At 48.4% G+C, this 22,673-nt stretch overlaps 1 protein-coding gene across 12 annotated transcripts in view; it reads left to right on the top strand.

The window, feature by feature from the left end:
• The window catches only part of TNS3 (tensin 3), a 311,508-nt gene that overhangs the window by 206,072 nt on the left and 82,763 nt on the right, over positions 1-22,673 (top strand). For all 12 annotated transcript variants that reach the window (XM_017888090.1, XM_017888093.1, XM_017888091.1 and 9 more), the window contains one exon: positions 14,710-15,966. In XM_017888090.1, the coding sequence (XP_017743579.1) occupies positions 14,710-15,966 (1,257 nt within the window). The remainder of the gene's footprint in view (positions 1-14,709; positions 15,967-22,673) is intronic.

Below are 22,673 nucleotides of genomic sequence, written 5' to 3'. Positions count from 1 at the left end.
TTGCATTAAACCTGAGTGCACATGGGAGCCTCGGGCTGGTTGCTCTTGCGTTCTAAATATGCCCTTGTTACCATGTGGTTTCTAGCCTGAGAATATTCTTATTTTTTATGTATTGAGATTAGATTCACAGCACATAAATTTACCATTCTAATCATTTTAAAGTATACGAGGCATTGGTTTTTAGTACGTTCACAAGGTTGTGGAACTGTTGCCATTATCTAATTCCAGAACATCTTCATCACCCCAAAAGAAGCCCTGTACTCAATTAGCAGTCACTCCCAGTTCCTCCTTTCCTCAGCCCCTGGCAACCGTGAAGCTACTTTCCTTCTCTCTGTGTTTCCCTATTCCGGACGTCTCACTCCATGGAGTTGTGCAATGAGTAGTCTTCTGTGATTCACTTCTTTCACTCAGCCTAAGTGTTCCAGCTTCATTCTTGTTGCACTCCATCCTTTCATGGCTGTGGTGTGCCACTGTGTGGGCACATCACACTCTGCCTATTCATTTGTCGGCTGGTGTGCATTTGGGCTCTTAACACTTTTTGTCTAGTGTGAATAATGCTGCCTGTGAACATTCTTGTCTGTGTTTTGGGCTTAGGATATTCTTATACCTCTGATCTTCCCCACTACTATTTGAAATTTCCACGTCTTTTCTCATCCTTCTAATTGGTTTCCCATTCTGGAATTTTCTTCTGCCTTTAGGGAGTCCCAAATAGGAGTGGCACTAAACATACTGCCAACCTCCTGTCCCACTTGCTATTTTCAGAGGTATTTGGGAAACTCAACAAGTCTTTTCTTCATTAGCTACACAGTGGTCCCTTGAACAATAATTGAACTGTGCAAGTCCGCTTATATGCAGATTTTTTTCAGCCGACACACAGATTGAAAATACAATCTATTTAGGATGAGAAGCCTGTGTATATGGAAAGCCCACTTTTCCTATACTCAGGTTCCTCGAGGCTGACTGCAGGATTTGAGTATGCACAGATTTGGTGTACTCACGGGGGGTGGTGGGGGACTGGGAGTTGCTGGTGTCTTGGAACCAATCCACCGCATATACTAAGGGTGGACTGGCCAGCCTGCTGCACAAAATTACAACCCTTCAGGGTGTAAAGGCTTGGGGCCTTTCAAAACACTCTGAGCCACAGAACTGCCTCTGGCCAAACATCAGCAGAGCTTCAAAAGACCTCGTTGTTTCAAGAGAAGTTAATACTAGCAGCCTGAACAGGCTCCATGTAATCAAGACCCATTAGCATGGAACGTGTAGAAAATGAGAGTGTTCTGAGCCTGCCTGCTCAGTGGCTGCCAGCTACATAAACAAGATCTGAAGACCAGTGGGTGCCCGTTGCCATATATTCACAAAGGCTTATGGCAGCCCGTTTACAAAGCTGTCATCCACATGAAGAAAATTCGCCCTCAGCCACTGAAAAACAAAACAACAAAAAACCCAACCCCACCCAAATCAAGCCCAACCCAGAACAACATGAAAGGAAACACTCCTTTTGAACATATAACTAATCCTGCTTCCTCTTTCTATTAGAAATGGATAAAGGTACCTTGGCTGTTGCTTTTCTTGAACCGTTTTGTGATGCAATGGTCTGATTTTAAAATGTGCTTCCTGTAGGAGGCTGGGACCCCCTGGCCGTATCTAGACATACAGTTAGCTGCAGTTTGGAGACACGGACATTCATTGCATTATATTCACTGCTCCTAATCTCTTTTCTTTTGATGTGTATTCTTTAAAGCAAACTATTTTGTGATAAGTTAGTCACTGCCTTTATTGCAGCGATCATGTCATTTGCAGAATTGTAACAATAATTTCGGTACTCTCGATAGGAGGGTGGGTTAGCCAATACTCTTTAAAGAATACCAAATTTAATAGAACTTCTTGCACGATAAGTGCATTATGTCTCATCCTAAGAGAGATTTTTTCTTTCAAGGGTGTGCTGAGTTTTGTCTTAACCTCCTGTAAGTGACATATGCCAATGTGGCCATCTCGGGTGATTTATTGAAGACTTGTTACCCTCTGCCTGTGCTTTCAGCCCAGGTATGTCCTGTCTCCCCTGGATGGCTGACTGGTGATTTTTAAAAGGCTTTCCATTGTGCTTTGGGAACCTGAAGGCATCAGAATGGGCTTTTGCTTGTTTGCTGTGTTATATTCTGTTCATTTAAAGAGTAAAAAAAGTGTGTGGTTGGTATTGTGGCCCATGTTGAGCCAAAGCAAAGAGTAAGCCACTGGCTGAAGCCCACCTACGTTGAATGTAATGAGGCCTGAGATGAAAAGGATCTGCTACACTGAACACAGAACATAGAGCTCTGGGCTAACCACACAAAATATGCTGTGTGCAATGAACACTCTCGCTGTACTCTTAGCCACATCCCGCACAAAAGACAGAGAGACAACTCCCAGGAGATGGAGCATGTGTGGAAAGATTTTCCGCCTGGTTACTCTGAAGAAAGCAAAAGGAGGCTGAAACTGTGCTTTGTCAGCTGCGTGGGTTGGTGCTGGCTCCTGGACGTCAGTTCAGAATGCTCAGGAGTGAACACAGAAGCCTGGTGAGGGACTCCAGGAGGAGCTCTTGTCTCCACCTCCTCAGCCTCTGGAGTTCAAATTTCACTCAACCTGAGTGCACCAAACCCCACCCTCGTGTTTACATTGCTCTGGCCTTTTTGGCGGAATCAAAGTCCCTGCATAGCCAAGGAGATCTTTTACCTTCTACACTAGTGGGAGGCCAGGTGCCTGGGAGGGACGTGGCATGCCTCTGCCCTCCCCAGCGTGCCACTGTCCTGCTGTGAAGGCCTGTGTCAAGGAAAACTGGGCTCAAAAGTGCAGACTGAGAGAGCCGTTGGGCTGTTTTGAAGGAAGGTAAGCAGGGAGCATTTGTGTGCACGCGCATATGTGTGCATGTGTCTGTTCCTGTGCGCTGCGTGTGTGTGTGCATGTGTGCATGTGTGTGGCTTCTGTAACGCTACAAAGACCTGAAACTGAGCTGTGTGCCTGCTGAGATTTACCAACTCGCCAAGACTTCCAGAGGGAAAGAGCTGGTGCTAGCCAGGAGGAGAGGGCGTTATGGAGTGGAATAGTCACCAAAACGGATGCTTTAACTGGGCAAGAAGGAATGTCGCTCAGGACTTGTCCAGGAATGCCTTTATTGGTTTGCAAGCTGGAGGAGTCTTAACTTACCGACTTCCTTTTGGAGAGGAGTTCAGTGATGGTCTGACATGGCATTTGTAAGCTCTCTGGCCGCCTCCGTGGCCAGCCGGCTTGGGTGACCTCAGATAAGGCCAACAGGACCTCCTCTTTTCCTCCGGACTTGGGCCCTAGTGTTTTCACAGTTAGGAGTGACCAAAAGGGAACTGGGCTGCCCGGTCAGAGGCCTGAGATAGGCGCCTGCTGAATGCTGAGCCTGCACCAGCATGCTGGTGTGAGAGGTCTGCCCAGGGAGCCGCCCTGGCCTGCCCTGCTGTCAGTGCGGCTGTGGGGGCACGTTGGCAGCGTCCGGGACTCGCCTGCCACAGCCCCACTCGGAGCATAGCGCTCCTTTATCGCCACATTCCAGAGCCTCACCCAGGAGACCACGGAAGCCCTTGGAATCTGGCCCAACTCCCGAGTCGCTCCTGCTCTGCAGTAGGATGCCTTCCCTTCCCGGAGAGGCGGTTTGTGGCTGGGCAGGCGTTTCTGTGTGGAAGGTTCTGCTCTGGTTCTGGCTTTTGTTAATTTTTTTTTTGCTCTATATTTCTCTAAGAGTTTATTGTCAGCCTCGTTTTTAGAAAGCGTGAGCAAGGAGCTCAGCTTTACTCCAGAGGGAGGGATTTTCCAGCGCCCTTGGGCAGTCTCAGTAAGGTGTCCCAGTGCTGCGCTGCAGCCTCTGTCCTGCTGGGCGCCTCCCCTCCTGGCAGCTCAGACAGTGATTTGGGTCTGGGGGCTTGGGAAGGAGTTCACTCTCAAGGTGAGACTGACGTACCAAGGGAGCAATGCCTTAGAATGGAGTTATTCTGCCTAAGGAGAGAAAGAGTTGTCCCTACAGAGTGGAGTTTATTACTGTCTTTTATTTTTTTGTAAAAAAAAAAAAAGAAAGAAAGAGGAAATATATCAAAGTCATAGAGTCTCTGATTTAGTAGATTAAAAGCAATGTTCTCAAAGACCCAAGTGTAGTCCTCGTTTCTTAGCTCTTGATTTTTCTCTGGAATAGAAAATGATTTAATACAAACTCCAAAGAGTCAGAATTCTATTGTAATAAAATTAAAGCAAACCTTGTTTTAGTGAGAGGTTATACATGCTCTAATCATAAATGTCCACATGGAAAAAACAAGAGTGATTTTTGCGTATGCTATGGATAAGATAACACAACACCCCTTGAGAAGGAACCTCTTGGCTCAGACATCGCTTCCTGACTGGGAAGGTCTTTCTGTGCCTGCAGCCCCTACCAGGCCTCCAGGGAGCAGGTACCCTTGGGACATCGCCAGGGCTACCCGTACCTCCCCTCCTGGCTTCAGATGCGAGAATGCTCCTTGCCTCATTGCTAACCCCATTCAACACTGCCTTGTGCTCTGGGCCACAGCCTAGTTTTCAGCTGTCCTAGCTTGGTGATGGACTCTTCCATGCTCCAGAGCCTGAAATCCAGGCAGTCCATCAGCACCTGTCCTCACCAGCACTGAAACCCCCACTGGCTGTTGCACATTGTGCAGCCTCAGACCCGTCAACTGAATGATCTGCTGGAAAACTCACAAGTCCAGCACCGGTGCCCATCGCTCATGTGTCATTTGATTTTGCAAATCCAGGAGAAATGTTCTGTCTCTGCTGAGGGGAAGTCATGTGATGTAGTGATGGGAATCATGGACGTGCATGACACGATCTGCCAGATCACCCTTACCCGTTCCCCTATGAAAGCTGGACATGCTCTGGTCCCTTGCAGCCCCCTAACCTCATAGGTTCAACAGAGGAGAACCCATGCCCCTTCTGGGTTTGCTTTGAGCCTCAAATGAGGCAATAGGTGAAGTTCTTGGAAGACAGTGGTTGCCCAGTTAGCTTATTACTGCTGCTTTTGCCATCATTGCTGTCAGTCACCGAGGAAACAAAAAAAGTATGGGATGGGAAAACAGTTTTACAGCTGGTAAGAGCCTGAGCCAGGCAGCTTGACCATAAAGTCGCACTGGGTGGATGGTTAGCAAAATTGGTGCCTGGGACAATTTGAGTCATATCAAAAAATGACTTACAGAACTTTTGAATACGTTTTTTAAAACCCATCTTTTACCATAGCTTTATATTAAGAGAACAATTCCTCAGGGTAATTCTCGAGGTGGGAGGTCAGTGGACCTGCTTTCTGTGTACTCACTGATTAGATGTTCATGGAGCACTCCTCTGTCCCTCAGCTCTGCACCCAGAGGGTCCACATGTGAATCACATGTGAGTTCCAGGAATTCTTCACTTGACCAGGGAGGGGGAAAGCACAGAAAGAAGGGTTTGCCCAGTGCCTGGTGTATGCCGTGCCTTTCGTGTTGCACCCCAGTGGTTTTGGGAGCTGATCCCAGCAAACACACCCTTCTCCAGGTTGCTTCTCTACAGACAAGGAAAGTGAGGCACAGAGAGGCTGAGTGATTCATTCATCTGAAGTCACACAGCTATGATCAAGCCAGGACTCAAGCCTGGATTATGCCAGAACATCTAGAAGGGGAGGGAAGGTGTGCACATGAATCACTCCATTGGAAATGTCAAAAGATGCTTTATGTGACAGTGAGGCGCAAAGGGACTATGATCGTTATCCCAAGGAGAGAGGGTTTCCTTTGTCTCATGGAATTTAGGAAGAGGAGGGAAGGCCTTTGAAGAGGGAGAGGAGGGCAAGGGGGAGAGGGAGAAGGAGGAAGGGGAGGAGGGGGAAGAGGAGGAAAGGGAGGAAGGGGAAGAAGAGGAAGAGGGGAGGAAGGGAGGAGATCAAGAGGAGCCACCTCAGGTTGGGGCCTAGTGTGCTGTGAGTCTCATTTCGTCTTGATCTCACAACGGTTGTTTTAATTGAGGTGCAATTTACATGCAGTAAAATATGCTCTATTTAGTATACAGTAGTCTGAGTTTGACAAACATTATGCCATGACACTCCCACCACTATCAAGACACAGATATTTCTATTGCCCAAACCATCCCTGGCACCCTTTGCAGCCTCTACTCTTCTCCTGGCCCCGACCACACCCATTTGTGTCCAAACACAATGTCTCCACCCCAGAATGTCACCTATGTGGAGTCGTACATAGTCCTTGAGACCCCTCCAGGAGACTGTCTGCAGATGAGTGCTCGTTCTTGAAACCAAAGCCTCTCTGTCTTCAGCATTTTCCCTGGGCTGTGCTTGTCAGAGCCTTACCATGGGCACTTGCAGCTGCAGACGTAATTCCAATAAACCTCCACTTATTGGGATTGTTTGGAGATGGTGAATTGATTCAGCTGGGCGGTCCCAAGTGAGTCATTTGAGGTCCCAAGTGAGTCATTTGAGGGCGACCTAGGGACAGGACGGTTCCTGGCTGTGTCTGGAGAAGCTACCTGTTCCCTGTGCTGGTCCAGGCGCAGGTAGGACCTCTGGCATATCCATGGCTCCTGACCCCAGTGGGGCTGCTGGTACCATGGGCGTGTGGGGGAGCTGAAGAGTCCATGCTAGGAGCAGTACCTGATCCACTAATTAAGTCAGGAAACAATAGGTGCTGGAGAGGATGTGGAGAAATAGGAACACTTTTACACTGTTGGTGGGATTGTAAACTAGTTCAACCATTATGGAAAACAGTATGGCGATTCCTCAAGGATCTAGAACTAGAAGTACCATATGACCCAGCCATCCCATTGCTGGGTGTATACCCAAAGGATTATAAATCATGCTGCTATAAAGACACATGCACACGTATGTTTATTGCGACGCTATTCACAATAGCAAAGACTTGGAATCAACCCAAATGTCCATCAGTGACAGAGTGGATTAAGAAAATGTGGCACATATACACAGTGGAATTCTATGCAGCCAGAAAAAAATGAGGTTGTGTCCTTTATAGGGACATGGATGCAGCTGGAAACCATCATTCTCGCAGCAAACTATCGCATAGAACAGAAAACCAAACACTGCATGTTCTCACTCATAGGTGGGAATACTGAAACAGTGAGATCACTGGAACTCGGGGAAGGGGAACATCCACACACTGGGGCCTATTCATGGGGAGGGTGTGAGGGGGAGAGGGGATTGCATTGGGAGGTATACCTGATGTAAACGGACGAGTTGATGGTGTGCTGACGAGTGGATGGGTGGAAGGCACACCAACCCATGGCCACCAAGTATACATATGTAACAAACCTGCACGTTATTGCACACGTTATGCACATGGACCCTAGAACTTAAAGTATAATAAAAAATAAATAAAGAAATGCACTTGCTTAAAGAAACAGAACATAAAACTGTGACCATCACTATAGCGGCTGTGGCAGCACGGGGGTCTGTCCCCCATAATGAATCATTTTAGGAGTTAAAGAGGAAAGCACAAATCGCTTAATAGTCTCTGAGGAGTGAGTGAGGTGTATATGAGTGTGTGTGTGTGTGTGTGTGTGTGTGTGTGTGTCTTGATCTAGATATCTGTAAAATATAAAAGTGATTGACTAAGATTAGAATTTTATCATTTTTAAGGAATGGAAATAATGGGTATTGGAGTTGGCAGGAGGTTGGTTTAAATTTCAGATGTTCTATTCAGTAGGCTTGTAAAAAAATCATTAATGTTAGTGCAGGCTCTCTCAGTCTCTGATTTTTCATCTGTAAAATGAACTTCCCATTTCCTGCTTCACAGGATTGCTTTGGGAATTGAGTGGGATCCCTAGGGCCCAACAGTGTGCTGGGAGCATGGGAGGAGCTTGCACAGTGGCCTTGTCTTTAGGTGGTCAGCTGAGTGGTAGGAGAAGGGTGTTTCCAGAATTCTCTCTGTTCGTCAGGTGATGAAGATGCCAATTCCTGCAGCCTCACCTGGCTCACCTGAGGGTGGCTGCTTCAGCATCAGTGGGTGCTTTTCTTCTCACACGCCGCTCCATCTTTCCCTTGCCTCTGTTGATCTGTCTATTCAGATGCCGTGAAATGTGCCCACCACCCTTTCCATCTCTTGTTCCTCTCTGTTCCCCAAGGGGGCTGTTCCATTCTCCAGCACATCCTCAGGACTAGGCTGAATATTGCTTCTAAGTCCCCATTTATGACTAGCAATCATAGCAATGCTTAGTCAACTCTTACCAACTTTCATGGAGAAGAATTTTCTAGTTTCTCCTTTGAAACTAAAAAGTTTCAGGGAGGATACTGTTCTTTTGAAATGAAAAGTTAATTTTAAGCACACCTGTCGCAAAAAGTAGAATATGGGAATATGGGATTCTTAGCATCAGTACCTAGAAAAAGGAAGGGTTCTACATCGCTTCATAAATCTATCAGATTTGTCCTTCCTTCGCTTCAAACCAACTTTCTGTTGGAAGCAGGGCCAGTGGACAGTTAGGTGGATTACAGATCAGTGATGAGTATTTTTGGTTGCTGAATGACTGATGATGGAGGGTGCTGAAGTGTGAGGTCAACTGTCCCTTTGGCCAGCTGATTGTTAGCATGCCGGGGAGCACAGTTGGGCATTGCCTAATCTGTTTTCAGCCGGGATGGAAGGGATATTTTCACATATATTTTTTTGTCTTCTCCATTTTTTGAGTGACTTTTGAAATACCTTCTGAGTGTCTCTTAACCCTCTGGCCTCCTTGTGGGAAAGCCACATTTCAGTACCAGGGTTGGGGTGGAAAGAGAAGGATTCCCTGCAGGGAGGGTGGGTAAGGAAGTCTGTTGCTGCAGGTCCTCCAAAGAGACAAGAATGTATGTTCTGTATTTTCTTCCTTCTGGTCCTTTTCAGGCGATAAACCTCACTGGTATGTCATGCAGCGGAAGTCATTCAGGGCCATATTTATGTTTGTTGGATTTTGAACTAAGATCTAACCACAAGGAAATCGTTGCCAGACAGTGGACAGGCTCCCTTGGGAGGGGAGGTCCTTGGTGCTGTTGGCTGGGTCTGGTGGCAACGCAAGGGAAAGGGGACACCGAATGGGATGGTTTATCCTGGACTGAGATGTGGAAAGGTTCTCCTCCTGCATCCACAGCTGAAGAGCTATGGGAACCCTGCGAGTTACTTCCTTCCACTCTGGGATCAGGTTCTAAATTTGCAGAATGAGGGTTGATTCAGACTTCCCCATACTCCCTTTGAGATGGAAGCAAAATGTTAAAATATGTTATTTAAGAATATAAAAAGGTGGAAGGGGCAGACGAATGGCAGGACCCCACCTTTGAAAATTCTGTCCTTACCCCACCACCTCCTCACAGCAGTGTCAGCCCTGATAGCACGTCAGGTGCCAGAGACAGAGTGGAGACTTGAAGCCCTGCAGCCTCCCTCCCCTAGTAGGGGCTCCTCACTCTCCCTGCCCCTAGGAGTTTGTCAGGGCACCACGAACCCCACCTACAACCCATGTCCAGGAACCACAGATGGGAGTTTTTTTGGCTATGTCATTTCTCTGGTCTGGATGCAGAAAATTACTTTATATGTCACTTTTCCAAACCAGAACCATATTATCAGTAGCATTCTGCCATCAGTTAAGGAGGGTATCCTTTAATGATGGATCAGCGCCTTTGGGGGCTGCAAACAACAGGGTGCGGGCTCCTGTTTGGTTTCTCATTGGCAAGACTGGCAGTCAGCCATGCAATGACCCTGCTTCCACACCCCTGTTAGGTTTCATTTCTAGGCAGGATTCTCTTTTTATTGCTCTTGTCCTGCAGCTTTTGCATTGAATCTTAGAAAGCATAACAGTGGCAGAAAGAGTTTAGGTGAGGCTCTTTCCTGTGCGCCCAGTGTAGAGGCAACAGTTTCATAGGTGAGAAGATAGATGATACAGAGGTCAGAAGACAGATATTTACCCAGCCCTGCCACTTGGAGCTGTGTGGGTTTGAGCAATGAAACACCAACCTCACAGGTGGCAGGAGGATAAAGGAGATTGGAAATGGCAGATAGCATGGTGCCATTTGCTTGCACCTGCTGTTTGCCAGGGCTCTGTCTCATTAATCTTTGTGCCCCTGGTTCTGAGCACATTGTGTCCAGATAATGTTCAAATGTCCCCTGGATATCCGGTCCATGCTTCCTGCTTCATGGGCAAATGGGCTAACCTTTAGGGTCACGACTTTTGTTTTCTTTGGAAATTAGAACCCTTAAATTGGGTGACTTCATTTACTTTTCCAGTTGTGTTCATTATCAGTTGGAGACCAGCCAGGTCAGTAGCGACGGCCGCCCTGTTTCCACCTCTCACGAATGGGCGGACCTGGCTGTGCTGCCTGGGAAAAGGCCCAGAGAGCGGGGACACCTGGACTGCAGGTGGCCAAGGGCTGCATGGCTCTTCTACCTTCAAATCCTTGTGGGCTGTGTGTGTGTTTGGTTTGGGTTGGTGGTGGTTCTTTGTTTGCTTGTTTGTTTTGCCTGCTAAGGCAGCTGAGCTTTCCAAAATAGCTCCCCAGATTTTGTCATGTGTGAAAAAGCTCAAACTTTTAGCCTCTCACTCAATACTCACCTGGTGTCAGAAGCTGTTCTCTAATGCTAGAAATGTAAGGGAGAGCAAAATAAAGCAAACGTTTCCCTGCCCTCAATGAGCCTAAGTCCCAGTGGGTGAAGGTGCAGTTCTTCTGAATGCAAGTATGTACTCTGGATAAAAACCCAGTGAGGAAAGGGTGGTCAGGGCAGCACCTGTTAAGGAGGTGAGGGAGATGAGATGCAGAGAAGGACAGGAGCCAAAGCTCCGGGGCAGGTGCATGCTTGCAGTGGACTGCTGGGAACAGGGCAGGCAGTGAAGAGATGAGTCCAGGGAGAGGATGCCAGGCCCTGTCCACTATGGGAAGAGCCTTTAATAGTAATTATGAGTGCTCTTACTTGGAGCCTATGAGCTGGGTACTTTATGTCCATATTCTCTAGTTCTCATAACTTTGAGAGAAAGATGGAAAGCATCTTTGTGTCTTTCATTCCATTGAAAGATAGGAAGCATTCTATTTTATAAATGTAAAACCAGGAAACTGAACAGCCTGAATGTCATGACCATGAACACACACAGAGTAAATGGTGGAATGGGGATCCCATCTTCAAGGATAAAGGGAAACTCTCCTTTGTCCAACTGAAGTTCAAGTTCTTTCTTTGCAAAGTGATAGTCCTTTACAAGAAAACAGGGTAGGAACAGTGTGTTCCAGAGGCCCCTTCTCCTTCCCTCCCCCTGAGGCTGACTCTCCTGCCCCCACTGAAGACCACCGGGATGTAGATGCAGGGGGTTCTCTGTGGAGCTCCTGGGATGGCCTACCCAGAGCTCTGCACCTTTAGAAAGATCTGTGTTGCTACAGAGTGATTCAGAAGATTGACCAGTCCTATCTTGGAATTCACCTGGTAATGTTTCATATTCTTTTCCTGTACATTTAACATTTATTGGGCATTTTCTGATGTAGAAAACTACATATGTGTGTAGCAGGAAGTTTAGCAGGAGTCCAGCCTTGTCTTTGACCCTGGGTAGGGCTGGACTGGACCCTCTCTGTCCCATGGCTGTGCTCTCATGTATTAATAGGAAGGTGGTTGAACACCACCTGGGCTGTCAGGATTTGATGAGACTCTGCTTGGAGGGCTCAGAATGGGCCTGACATAGATGGAGTGTATAGTCAATGGTAATGGAAATGTTGTTGTTTTTAATGCATCTATTATTATTTAAAGATTTCTACCACTAATAAAATAGGATTATTCATACCCTCCCACAGGAGAGGGACTATCCTCTGCCTTACCATTTGGCACGGAGCCTTCTAATCACGTACTGTTCTTAGCAGGCAGGGCAGGGAGCTAGCTGAAGGATTCCACCTCAGACTCATTAATAAGCCCTTTTTGACAGCATTTTAATTTAGATTAGAAGAATTGTTTTACAACTCATTCTTGGGCTCTTTTTTTACGTTATTGTGCCAATTTATTTTAACTCAGATTTAGGGAGAAGGGTGCGGGAAGTCATATAGACTTAGCAGCGTGAAATCTGTGACTGTAGTGGGTAGGCTCATGCCCCGGGCTGCGTGGCCCTGCAGTGTGTGTCCTGGCTGCCAGCCAGGCGTGGGAGGGACTGGGCTGATGGCCATACAGCACCCTCCATTGTGGGGAGGAGGAGTAGTCTTTGTCATTTTCACGGAGCAGAAGCTGTTTATCAGCACCTCCTTCTCACTCTCTGAAAACAGCAGGAAGGATTTACCAGGTCTTACATTTGTTAAATTTTCCTGGTAACAGGAAATCTAAACAGAAATCAAATTAACTTGATGTTTACTCAGGGCCTATAAAGACACTCACCCGTGTGCTATGCCGTTTAATTCTCAGGTCAACCTTTTCATAGAACCATCTACCCACACCCTCATTTTATAGCCAGGAAGCTGAAAGTCAAGGTGAATGCACCAGTTGGTAGAACCCAAGGGTAGACTCAGGATAGAGCTGAGATTTGAACCAGTGTCCATCTGATGCCAGAGCTTCTTCAAGGGACCACTCTACTTCACAATCGCCTAGTGATTGCATTAACAAATGGATTGCATTTTCCATTTTTGAAATTGTAGAAGTGATATTTGCACGTGCCTTATAATTTAGGCCAATCTTTCCAGATGTCTCCTTTGTTTAATTTGCACAGAGCTGGGCGAAATAGGTGTTTTAGTCTCTGCCTCGTCTGAAGCCTGGTCACTCGCTAATCCCTGGTCAGAGCAATGTGAGTTCAGTGCCACCTCTTTGTGGGCAGGGCCACTGACAGAGCCTCCAGGTGTGTGCCCTCCTAGTGCTCTCTGAGCAGGTGGGCAGTGGGCCAGCAGGAGCACACAGGCATCAGGGCCAGTGCACCTGGGTTCTAGGCCCACCTCCACCTCCTAGCAGCTGCCTGACCTTGGGCAAATTATTTATTCTCTTTGATCCTCAGTTCCTTATAGAGTAACAAGAAAATAGGTTATACTGTGAAAATTAGAGAAAATGCACGATGCTCCTGCCCTGTCAATAAAAGGTACTCAGAAAACAGCAGCTGTTACTGAGGCTATTACCTTGAATTAATCCCATGGCATATGTCCTGTCATCACTTTCCCTGCCTTGAAGACTTGGTTTATTTTCAGCATTTTGTGTAGCATTTCTACTCCCAGACCCTCCCTTCCCTAGGCTTGACTTTAGGATGGGAGTCACGGCCACTGCAGATGGGCCCGTACCCCTGTGTCCACTCTCCCCACTCCCTGCTTCTCTGCATGCTTTCCCTTGGGCACGGTTGAAACAAGAAGCAAGCCTGACATGGGCGTGTTTTCAGCACCACACCCCAGTACCTCTCGGGACTCTGTCCTAACACGTTGTCCCATGTTTTCAAAAAAGCCAGCAGCTGCTGACCATGGTGGTGCATCAGCCTGGAGCCCGGGGCTATGAGGCACATGCTCAGGGCAGGTCCCTCCAGAGGGCTCCTGGGCCAGGCTCAGTGACTGCTGTTAGGTAGTGGCTCACGTCTGTCAAATTCCAGGTGCCCACGCAGCGTGGGCTTCCCACCACCAGCAGCTCCCTGGCTGTGGAATGCTTGCAATTTCACAGTTGAGAAAGTAGAAGGTGGGGGAGGCCCATGGGGTGCGGCATGTGCTGACTACAAACTCCAGCTTATTTTAGGAGGCTCTTGGCAAGGACCCGATGTGTGTGGTCGCGGCAATTGGCCAGTCAGCACATTGAGGCTCGGGAGTCCCAGAATGCCAGAGTCATGGCCATGATTAATAATAGCAGCCGATGCTTCAGCCCTTCCTGCCCACACTTTAGTTCAAAGTTGTATTTTCTTGACATTCCATGTATGGAAATCAGCGCATACAGGTCAGCCTCAAGTGTCTATGATCCTGAGACATTCACCAGGCACCTACTTGGCCCAAAGTTGCTGTGCCAAACAGGAAGACCCAAACCAATTCCTGCACTTTCTCTTTTCATTGAATTTCATATTGACATTTGAGCAGACATTCAGTTTTTTTTCCTTTTTCTTTTTTTTGAGACGGAGTCTTGCTCTCTTGCCCAGGCTGGAGGGCAGTGGCACGATCACTGCTCGCTGCAACCTCTTCCTCCCAGGTTCAAGCAATTCTTCTGCCTCAGCCTCCTGAGTAGCTGAGACTACAGGCGTGCACCACTATACCCGGCTAATTTTTGTATTTTTAGTAGAGACAGGTTTCACCAAGACATTCAATTTAATAGGAATTTGCTACCCAGCACCTAGCTGATGCTCAACAAATGTTAGATAGGTCTGTGAACGGAAGCTCTTCTTTGTCTAATATGAACAGTTCATTCTTGGGGATTTATGAGCCGAGCTGGGCTCAACGTTCACAGTCATGATGAAATTAACAGTGAGCCCCAAAGGTAAGATGATTCAAAAGGTGAAGATTCCCAGAGTTCAGAATGACAGTTTGTTCTGCATGGAAAGGTAGAAATGATTCAAGTACCTGAAATGTTTATTTGAATGCCTTTTCATTGGCATCCTCCAGAGTATATATAAAACTTTGTGATCTTAGAGGGATCTTTGTCCCTGTTTATTGTAAATCATATTTTGAATCCATTTATTTGTTTAGACAAATGCACACACTCATTCTGAGGGTGTGAGGGTTGCTTTCATCCCGGACTGAAAGCCTCTCTCTGGTTTTCTCCCCCGCAGTGCTACACACGCAGGGCCCTGTCGATGGCAGCCTTTATGCGAAGGTGAGGAAAAAAAGCTCCTCGGATCCTGGCATCCCAGGTGGCCCCCAGGCCGTCCCGACCACCAACAGCCCAGACCACAGTGACCACACCTTGTCTGTCAGCAGTGACTCTGGCCACTCTACAGCCTCTGCCAGGACTGATAAGACGGAAGAGCGCCTGGCTCCAGGAACCAGGAGGGGCCTGAGCGCCCAGGAGAAGGCCGAGTTGGACCAGCTGCTCAGTGGCTTTGGCCTGGAGGATCCTGGAAGCTCCCTCAAGGAAATGACTGATGCTCGAAGCAAGTACAGTGGGACCCGCCACGTGGTGCCGGCCCAGGTTCATGTGAATGGAGATGCTGCTCTGAAGGACCGGGAGACGGACATTCTGGATGACGAGATGCCCCACCACGACCTGCACAGTGTGGACAGCCTTGGGACCCTGTCCTCCTCAGAAGGGCCGCAGTCGGCCCACCTGGGTCCCTTCACCTGCCACAAGAGCAGCCAGAACTCACTCCTATCTGACGGTTTTGGCAGCAACGTTGGTGAAGATCCGCAGGGCACCCTTGTTCCGGACCTGGGCCTTGGCATGGATGGCCCCTATGAGCGGGAGCGGACTTTCGGGACTCGAGAACCCAAGCAGCCCCAGCCCCTGCTGAGAAAGCCCTCAGTGTCCTCCCAGATGCAGGCCTACGGGCAGAGCAGCTACTCCACACAGACCTGGGTGCGCCAGCAGCAGATGGTTGTAGCTCACCAGTACAGCTTCGCCCCCGATGGGGAGGCCCGGCTGGTGAGCCGCGGCCCTGCAGACAATCCGGGCCTCGTCCAGGCCCAGCCCAGAGTCCCACTCACCCCCACCCGAGGGACCAGCAGTAGGGTGGCTGTCCAGAGGGGTGTAGGCAGTGGGCCACACCCCTCTGACACACAGCAGCCCTCTCCCAGCAAAGTGTTCAAACCCAGGTTTCCAGGTGACCAGGTTGTGAATGGAGCTGGCCCAGAGCTGAGCACAGGCCCCTCCCCAGGCTCTCCCACCCTGGACATCGACCAGTCCATCGAGCAGCTCAACAGGCTGATCCTGGAGCTGGATCCCACCTTCGAACCCATCCCTACCCACATGAATGCCCTCAGTAGCCAGGCCAATGGCTCTGTGTCTCCGGACAGCGTGGGAGGCGGGCTCCGGGCAAGCAGCAGGCTGCCTGACACGGGAGAGGGCCCCAACAGGACCCCTGGGCGGCAAGGTGAGCTGGGGCTCCATGGGAGGTGCTCCACAGGAGGCTAATGTGTGATGAGAAATCAGCCTAGTAGGTTCGCTTTTGGCAAAACCCACAAGGGAGGGACATTTCCCTTGCAGTTTCAATTCTCGTGAATTTTGGCCTAGGATCCAAATGCTGTCATGCTGGTGTGGTCCCTTGGTAGGAGATTTAGAGGGTGAGAGAACCAGGCAGAACACCTGCTGTTAACGTCAGTGCAGGGGCAAGGACAGCATGCGCTCCACTGGAAAGGGCCGGTCATGCCTTCATTGCAGAGTGGGCTTCACAGTGAAACTGTTCTCCCTTCATGAATGTTAGTGGATTTACGAAGGAAGCATACTTACTTATGTCCTTGTGGTATAGATCAGGGCTTTGTGGAAAAATGCCAGCTACTTCAATGGGGCTGAAGGTTGGGGAGGAAGAGGACTGCTGAGCCCTCAGACAGCTTTGTCACAGGAAGTGTTTAAGCAGTCGTGGTATAAAATGTTCTGATTACAAATACACGTGTCAGAGTTGGCCATGGTGGTGTGGGGGGACTGGTTATGGAAGGCAGTGGCTGGGTGGAGGCTTGGGGTCCACAAGGGGTTCTGCCACGGGGAGCAGCTTAGTGATGGGAGGGGCTTGGGGGAGCAGGCTCATGGGTGAGGGGACTGAGAGCTGTGGTGGGACCCAGAGCCATGGGGCCAGGTGCAGGGGCCTCCTGGGGATGCCCCAAAACCAGGTGGGGGTCATGCTAACCGCAGAGAGGCCAAGACTGTATGTGTCCTTTTCCCCTGAGGCTGGTGGTTTAGAAACCAGCACAGGGCCTTTCTGCCTACCTTTGAGGCCTGGGAAGAGCCAGGGCTGGGAGTGGTGGACAGGCATTGACCTCTGCCCGGGTTATAGTAGCACTATCTTCAAGCTGCATCGATGTAATGGGGCAAGTTGCCTGTTGGGACCAGGTTCTTTCTGTTGGGAAGTCATGAAAGCTGAGGGGACCAGAGAGCTGGAGGTGGTCATGTCGGCCAGGGAAGACACTCAGCAGGCAGAGAAGGGGACTGAAATGGAGCAGGGTTGTCTCAGTAGGGGACTGTGTGGGTAAGATCATGTGGTCTGGAAGCTCCTTCACAGAGGTGCACACCAGGGGAGGGCAGCCAGGCTGTAGCGGCTATGCCTGGGGGCTGCTGGGAGGCTACAGGAGGTGGAGAGACAGAGCTGTGTTCTGGGAGCCCTGGCAGTGATATGCAGGGACCAGGACCCAAGGATAACCTTGGGCCAGAGAGTGTGGCATCCATATGGTGCCAGGGCCTCCCACATTGGCACGTTGGGATGTGTTGGCAAATGGGGGCCGCTGGCTCCTTAGAGGGACTTACCTCTAAAAGTGAAGACCAGAGAGGTAAAGGACCAGGGAGAATATGGCTATGTGACACCGTGCATGTGATTCCCACCATGTGCTGGTAACACTGATGAGATGCTGCCACTTATGCCCGCGTGGTTCTTGGTTTAGGTGGGCTGGCCCATGTTATCGTCCTAAGCACCCTGGCTGCAGGCACCAGTCCCTGCCTTATAGTCGTGTTGACGGAGATATCAGTAGGTTACATGGCCCGCCTAGGTTCACATGGCACCAGCGTAGTAGAGCAAATGTCAGTGCCCTGCGGTGTGGACTCAGTGTCTCCATCCTCTTTGGAGTCACACAGGTGAGGACTACAATCCCAACTCAGGTCTGGGGTGGTCTGGGGGAAGGACCTCACACTCTGCAGATATTGGTCCTGGCTTCAGGTCTGAGTGTGCCGTGGGCTGCCTGAATGACGCACGTGTGTAAAGGGCAGTGTCTCTGTGAATTTCTCTTCACTCCGTCTGTGAGAAGGAAACCCTATCCCAGTGCCTGGCCCAGGGACGGTGTGAAGAAAGGCTCGTCCACATCCACCTCTCACTTACTAGGGGTGTGACTGAGCAAACAGCTGTCATTCCAGCCTGCCTGAGTAACTCCGTCTTTGTATATCCTGAGCTGGGAGTTTGAAGGAGCCTGGAGAGTCCCCCATGAGTAGATTATTGGACTTTACAATACAGCTGTATAGCAACCACAACACCACAGCAGGATAGCACTTCCTGAACAATAGGTCCAGGTTGATGCATTAAACAAATATATTTGGGAAATTTTGAGTCTACAAAAAAGGCTCCAATGGGAACAAAACTATCTGCGGTATCACACCTGACTTACTTCACCAAACCTTCTTGAAAGAAGTTACTTGGAAACATTAAAATCAAAAGTCTTTTCTCCTGGATAACAATCTCATGTAGGTTTGGAGGAGGCTGGAGGCATCTGAGTGTATGTGGAGAAGAGGACTCCATGGCTTAGGTTAACATAGAGTAGTCTCTTGAGGTTAATATGTCTTTCAATTGATTGAATTCCATCCTTTTGATTCCCCGTTCTTGGTGCAAATAAACAGTTATAAGGCCTGGAATTTTAGAAAGCCACATCATATTATCCACTCTCAGATTGGCTGTTTTTAAATTACTTGGTAAACTCATTATTTATTTATTTTATTTTATTTATTTTTTTGAGACAGAGTCTCGCTCTGTCACCCAGGCTGGAGTGCAGTGATGTGATCTCAGCTCACTGCAAGCTCCGCCTCCCAGGTTCATGCCATTCTGCCTCAACCCAGTAGCTGGGACTACAGGCACCCGCTACCATGCCCGGCTAATTTTTTGTATTTTTAGTAGAGACGGGGATTCACCGTGTTAGCCAGGATGGTCTTGATCTACTGACCTTGTGATCTGTCCGCCTTGGCCTCCCAAAGTGCTGGGATTACAGGCGTGAGTTACTGCGCCCAACCAAACTCATTACTTTAATAATTTTTTTTGTTTTTTTTTTTGAGTCTTGCTCTGTCGCCCAGGCTGGAGTGCAGTGGCACAATCTCGGCTCACTGCAACCTCCACCTCCCGAGTTCAAATGATTCTCCTGCCTCACCCTCCCAAGTAGCTGGGACTACAGGTGCGCACCTCCATGCCCGGCTAATTTTTGTATTTTTAGTAGAGATGGGGTTTCACCATATTGGCCAAGCTGGTCTTGAACTCCCAACTTCGTAATCTGCCCACCTCAGCCTCCCAAAGTGCTGGGATTATAAGCGTGAGCCCCTGTGTCCAACCCAGTAACGCATTTTGATTTTGATTTTAGATCCTGTTTAATTCCTTTTATTATAAAAGTTATTTAGTTATCATTTTGAAGTTGAAGGACTTTCATATCTCAGCAATAGACCAGTAAAATTCAGTGTATATTTGGGTATTGACAATACAAGTATTTATAAAGTATTTATTAATCTATGCGTATTTGACAGGCATCTCGGACCATTTGTCCATTTTTTTCTAGCATCAGAACTAAAAAGATGTCAAAAGATTAGATATAAGCAAAACCGGGTACCAGTTTCCCCAGAGCTTTTTAAAATTGGGAAGTGACCTTCTTGTAAGAACCCTGACACGTGAGCAACTGTCCATGAGCAGTGATGAATGGACACTGAAGGGTTAGCTGCAGCATTGGAAACAGGGCAGAGGGAGCCATGCCTTTCCTGGGAGCTCCGCTTCCTCTTCCAGGATGTGCCTCTTGTGCTAGGTAAGCACCAAGCTGGGAGATGGAGCAAGCCTTGAGACTCGCACTTCATTTAGTGTAAAAAGCCTACACAGTGTAGAGGTGGTCTCTGAACAGCCTACATGGCAGGCTTTTGGATCTCAGTCCAGGACTTTCTGACGTGATAGAAATCCCTTTAAAAGATGCCCACTGGGCTGAGGGAGGCAGATCACCTGAGGTCAGGAGTTCAAGACCAGCCTGGTCCACATGGCAAAACCCTGTCTCTACTAAAGCTACAAAAATGAGCCTGGCGTGGTAGTTCATGCCTGTAATCCCAGCTACTTGGGAGGCTGAGGCAGGAGAATCACTTGAACCCAGGAGGCAGAGATTGCAGCAAACTGAGATTGCGCCACTGTACTCCAGCTTAGGTGACAGAGCAAGCACTCTGGCTCAAAAAAAAAAAAAAAAAAAAAAAAAAAATGCTTACTTCTATAGCTCTCAGGCACTGCAGCTAAGCAGGGAAGGAATCGTTTCTTCCCTCCCTGGCAGGTATAGAAAACACTGGAACTCTTTTTGATTTTAAAATTTAAATTTCAGTAATGACATTTCTCAATAGGAAATGGCTACTTTGGCAAGCAGCAGAAAACAAAAATCACTAGATCCTAGCAGGAACAAGTGTGGTAGCAAAGCAGCTGGTTCCGAGTCTCTGGGACATCGTCAGAAGGTTGGGGATGCTGCTGGAGTGCCTGCACTTTGAAGGCATCCTAGATCCCCCAACCCATATCCATCTCCTCAGCCAGCCAAAGGGGACCAGGGCTGCTGAGCTGGAGTCCTCCTCTTTCAGCTTAGCTCCATGTGTGAATAGGAAAGATCCTGGCATGTCCGAAAGGCTCATGACATGCCCAGAATGGTACCATCACTTACCCTGCAAGGGGAATCATTTCCACATCTGTGTGCGTGAGGGTCAGCCCCATATATGGTGCGGCATTGCCTGACTGACCGGAGACTATCTTGAGTCTTGCTCACAAGGGGAAACTGTAGACTGGAAGTTCTGAGAGCACCATGTCTACATGAGCCCCTTCTTGCTGTCCTGCCTTCCATCTCATCCATGGACACAGACTGCTACACAGCTTTCTTAATTCTGACAGTAGATGAAGGTTTGTCACAGAGACCTCAGCATCCTGAAGTTACCAGATTCTTTCACTCTTTGCAGATTATGTCCTCATTATGAGAAAGACCACCACTTGTGGTAGAGAGTTGGGAATAGCATTGCCCAGTGCACCTCCGGGGGACTTCTGGGCATCCTGCATTATTTGTGAGATGAAAATTATATGTGAAGGCTAAGTATTTCCTAAGAAAGTCTTTCATATCAGCACAATGATAATAATGGTGGCTCTGCTGCTGATGGTAGTGATGATCATGGTGATGATCATGGTGATGATGATGGTGATGGTGATGATCATGGTGATGGTGATGATTGTGATGATGGTGGTGGTGATGGTGATGATGATGTTGATGGTGGTGATGCTGATGGTGGTGATGGTGATGGTGATGACGGTGATGGTGATGACAGTGATGATGGTGATGATGGTGATGTTGTTGATGGTGATGGTGGTGATGACAATGATGATGGTGATGATGTTGAAAGTGGTGATGATGTTGATGGTGATGATGGTCATGGTGATCATGGTGATGATCCTGATGTTGGTGATGACCCTGATCATGGTGATGATGGTGATGACTGTGATGATGTTGATGGTGGTGATGGTGAAGATGATAGTGATGATGGTGATGACTGTGATGATGGTGATGATGTTGATGGTGGTGGTGATGTTGATAGTGGTAATGGTGATGGTATGGTGATGATCCTGATGATGGTGATGACTGTGATGATGTTGGTGGTGGTGATGGTGATGGTAATGACTCTGATGATGGTGGTGATGTTGATGGTGGTGATGATGTTAATGGTGGTAATGGTGATGGTGATAATGGTGATAGTGATGGTGATGATGGTGGTGACTGTGGTGATGTTGATGGCGATGATGACAGTGATGATGGTGATGACTGTGATGATGGTGATGATGCTGATGGTGGTGATGATGGTTTGGCGATGGTGATGATGACAGTGATGAATGTAATGATAGTGATGATGTTTATGGTGGTGTTAGTGATGGTGATGTTGATGATGTTGGAAATAGTAAGAACTGTTACTCTGAGTGCCTACACTGTTTTAAGTACCTTCATTTTCACCGGGACACATAACAGAGCTCTCATCTCTCTGACTGCACCCCATGGCCGTGTCCTAATTCCACTAAGCTCACCCTCTTACACCAGCCAGCAAACCTCTTGAGGGAAGCACTAATTATTTTTTTCCCCTGGCATGCAGGAAGAGTTCGACATATGTTTGCAGATACAGGGGTCTGGGACAGGCGGAACTGCAGATGATCGTTTCGAGACCAGAATTGTTCTGTTGAATGGGCACTGAGGGGGATTTATCACTGGACAATGTAGAGTAGCCCTGCCCACCCACAAGACCAAAGAGAGGCTGTCCAGAGGTGGGATATCACAAAGCTCTGGTGGCTGAGACCTGGGTGCTATCTGTGCCAGTGAGCACAGTTTTGTGTCATTCTTGTAGAATGGGTGAGATTCAGGCAGTTGGTTCGGGGGCATTTTGCTCCCCACAAGTGTCCGCCAGCCATGAGGCCCTGCTCCCTCACTCTGATCTGATTTCTGCCGCCGTCAGTGTTTTGTGGAAGAGGCCCTGGGTGCTGCTTCCAGGCTCATTGTCCCCGCCCCACTCTGGGTCTCAGCCTGGTTTCAGCCTGCACGTGGTGGGTTTTTTGCATCATACCCTTTTAAGTGGGGGAAGATTTCAACTGATGATATCCCAGTAACAAAAGAAATGACTCAACCTTTGAAATTCATGATTCCACGGGTGGCAGAAAGCCAGTTCTGTGGGTTTTTTTTTTTTCATACCTTGAGGGCTCTTTGCTTCATGTTGTCAAAATATTTTATTCATGTTACATCAACCTCCACCCTGTGACGACAGGAACCTGGCAGGCCCTGTTCTGCTTGCAGACAGTGCTGTGGCATTCCCACCAGGCATTCAGTGTCCCTCCCAGACTCGGCACCTGCTCTTTTAGTGCTAACC

The sequence above is a fragment of the Rhinopithecus bieti genome, unplaced genomic scaffold (genome assembly GCF_001698545.2).
Source record: "Rhinopithecus bieti isolate Rb0 unplaced genomic scaffold, ASM169854v2 scaffold_17174, whole genome shotgun sequence".
Taxonomy (NCBI): domain Eukaryota; kingdom Metazoa; phylum Chordata; class Mammalia; order Primates; family Cercopithecidae; genus Rhinopithecus; species Rhinopithecus bieti.
This window is presented reverse-complemented; position numbering and strand designations above follow the sequence as displayed.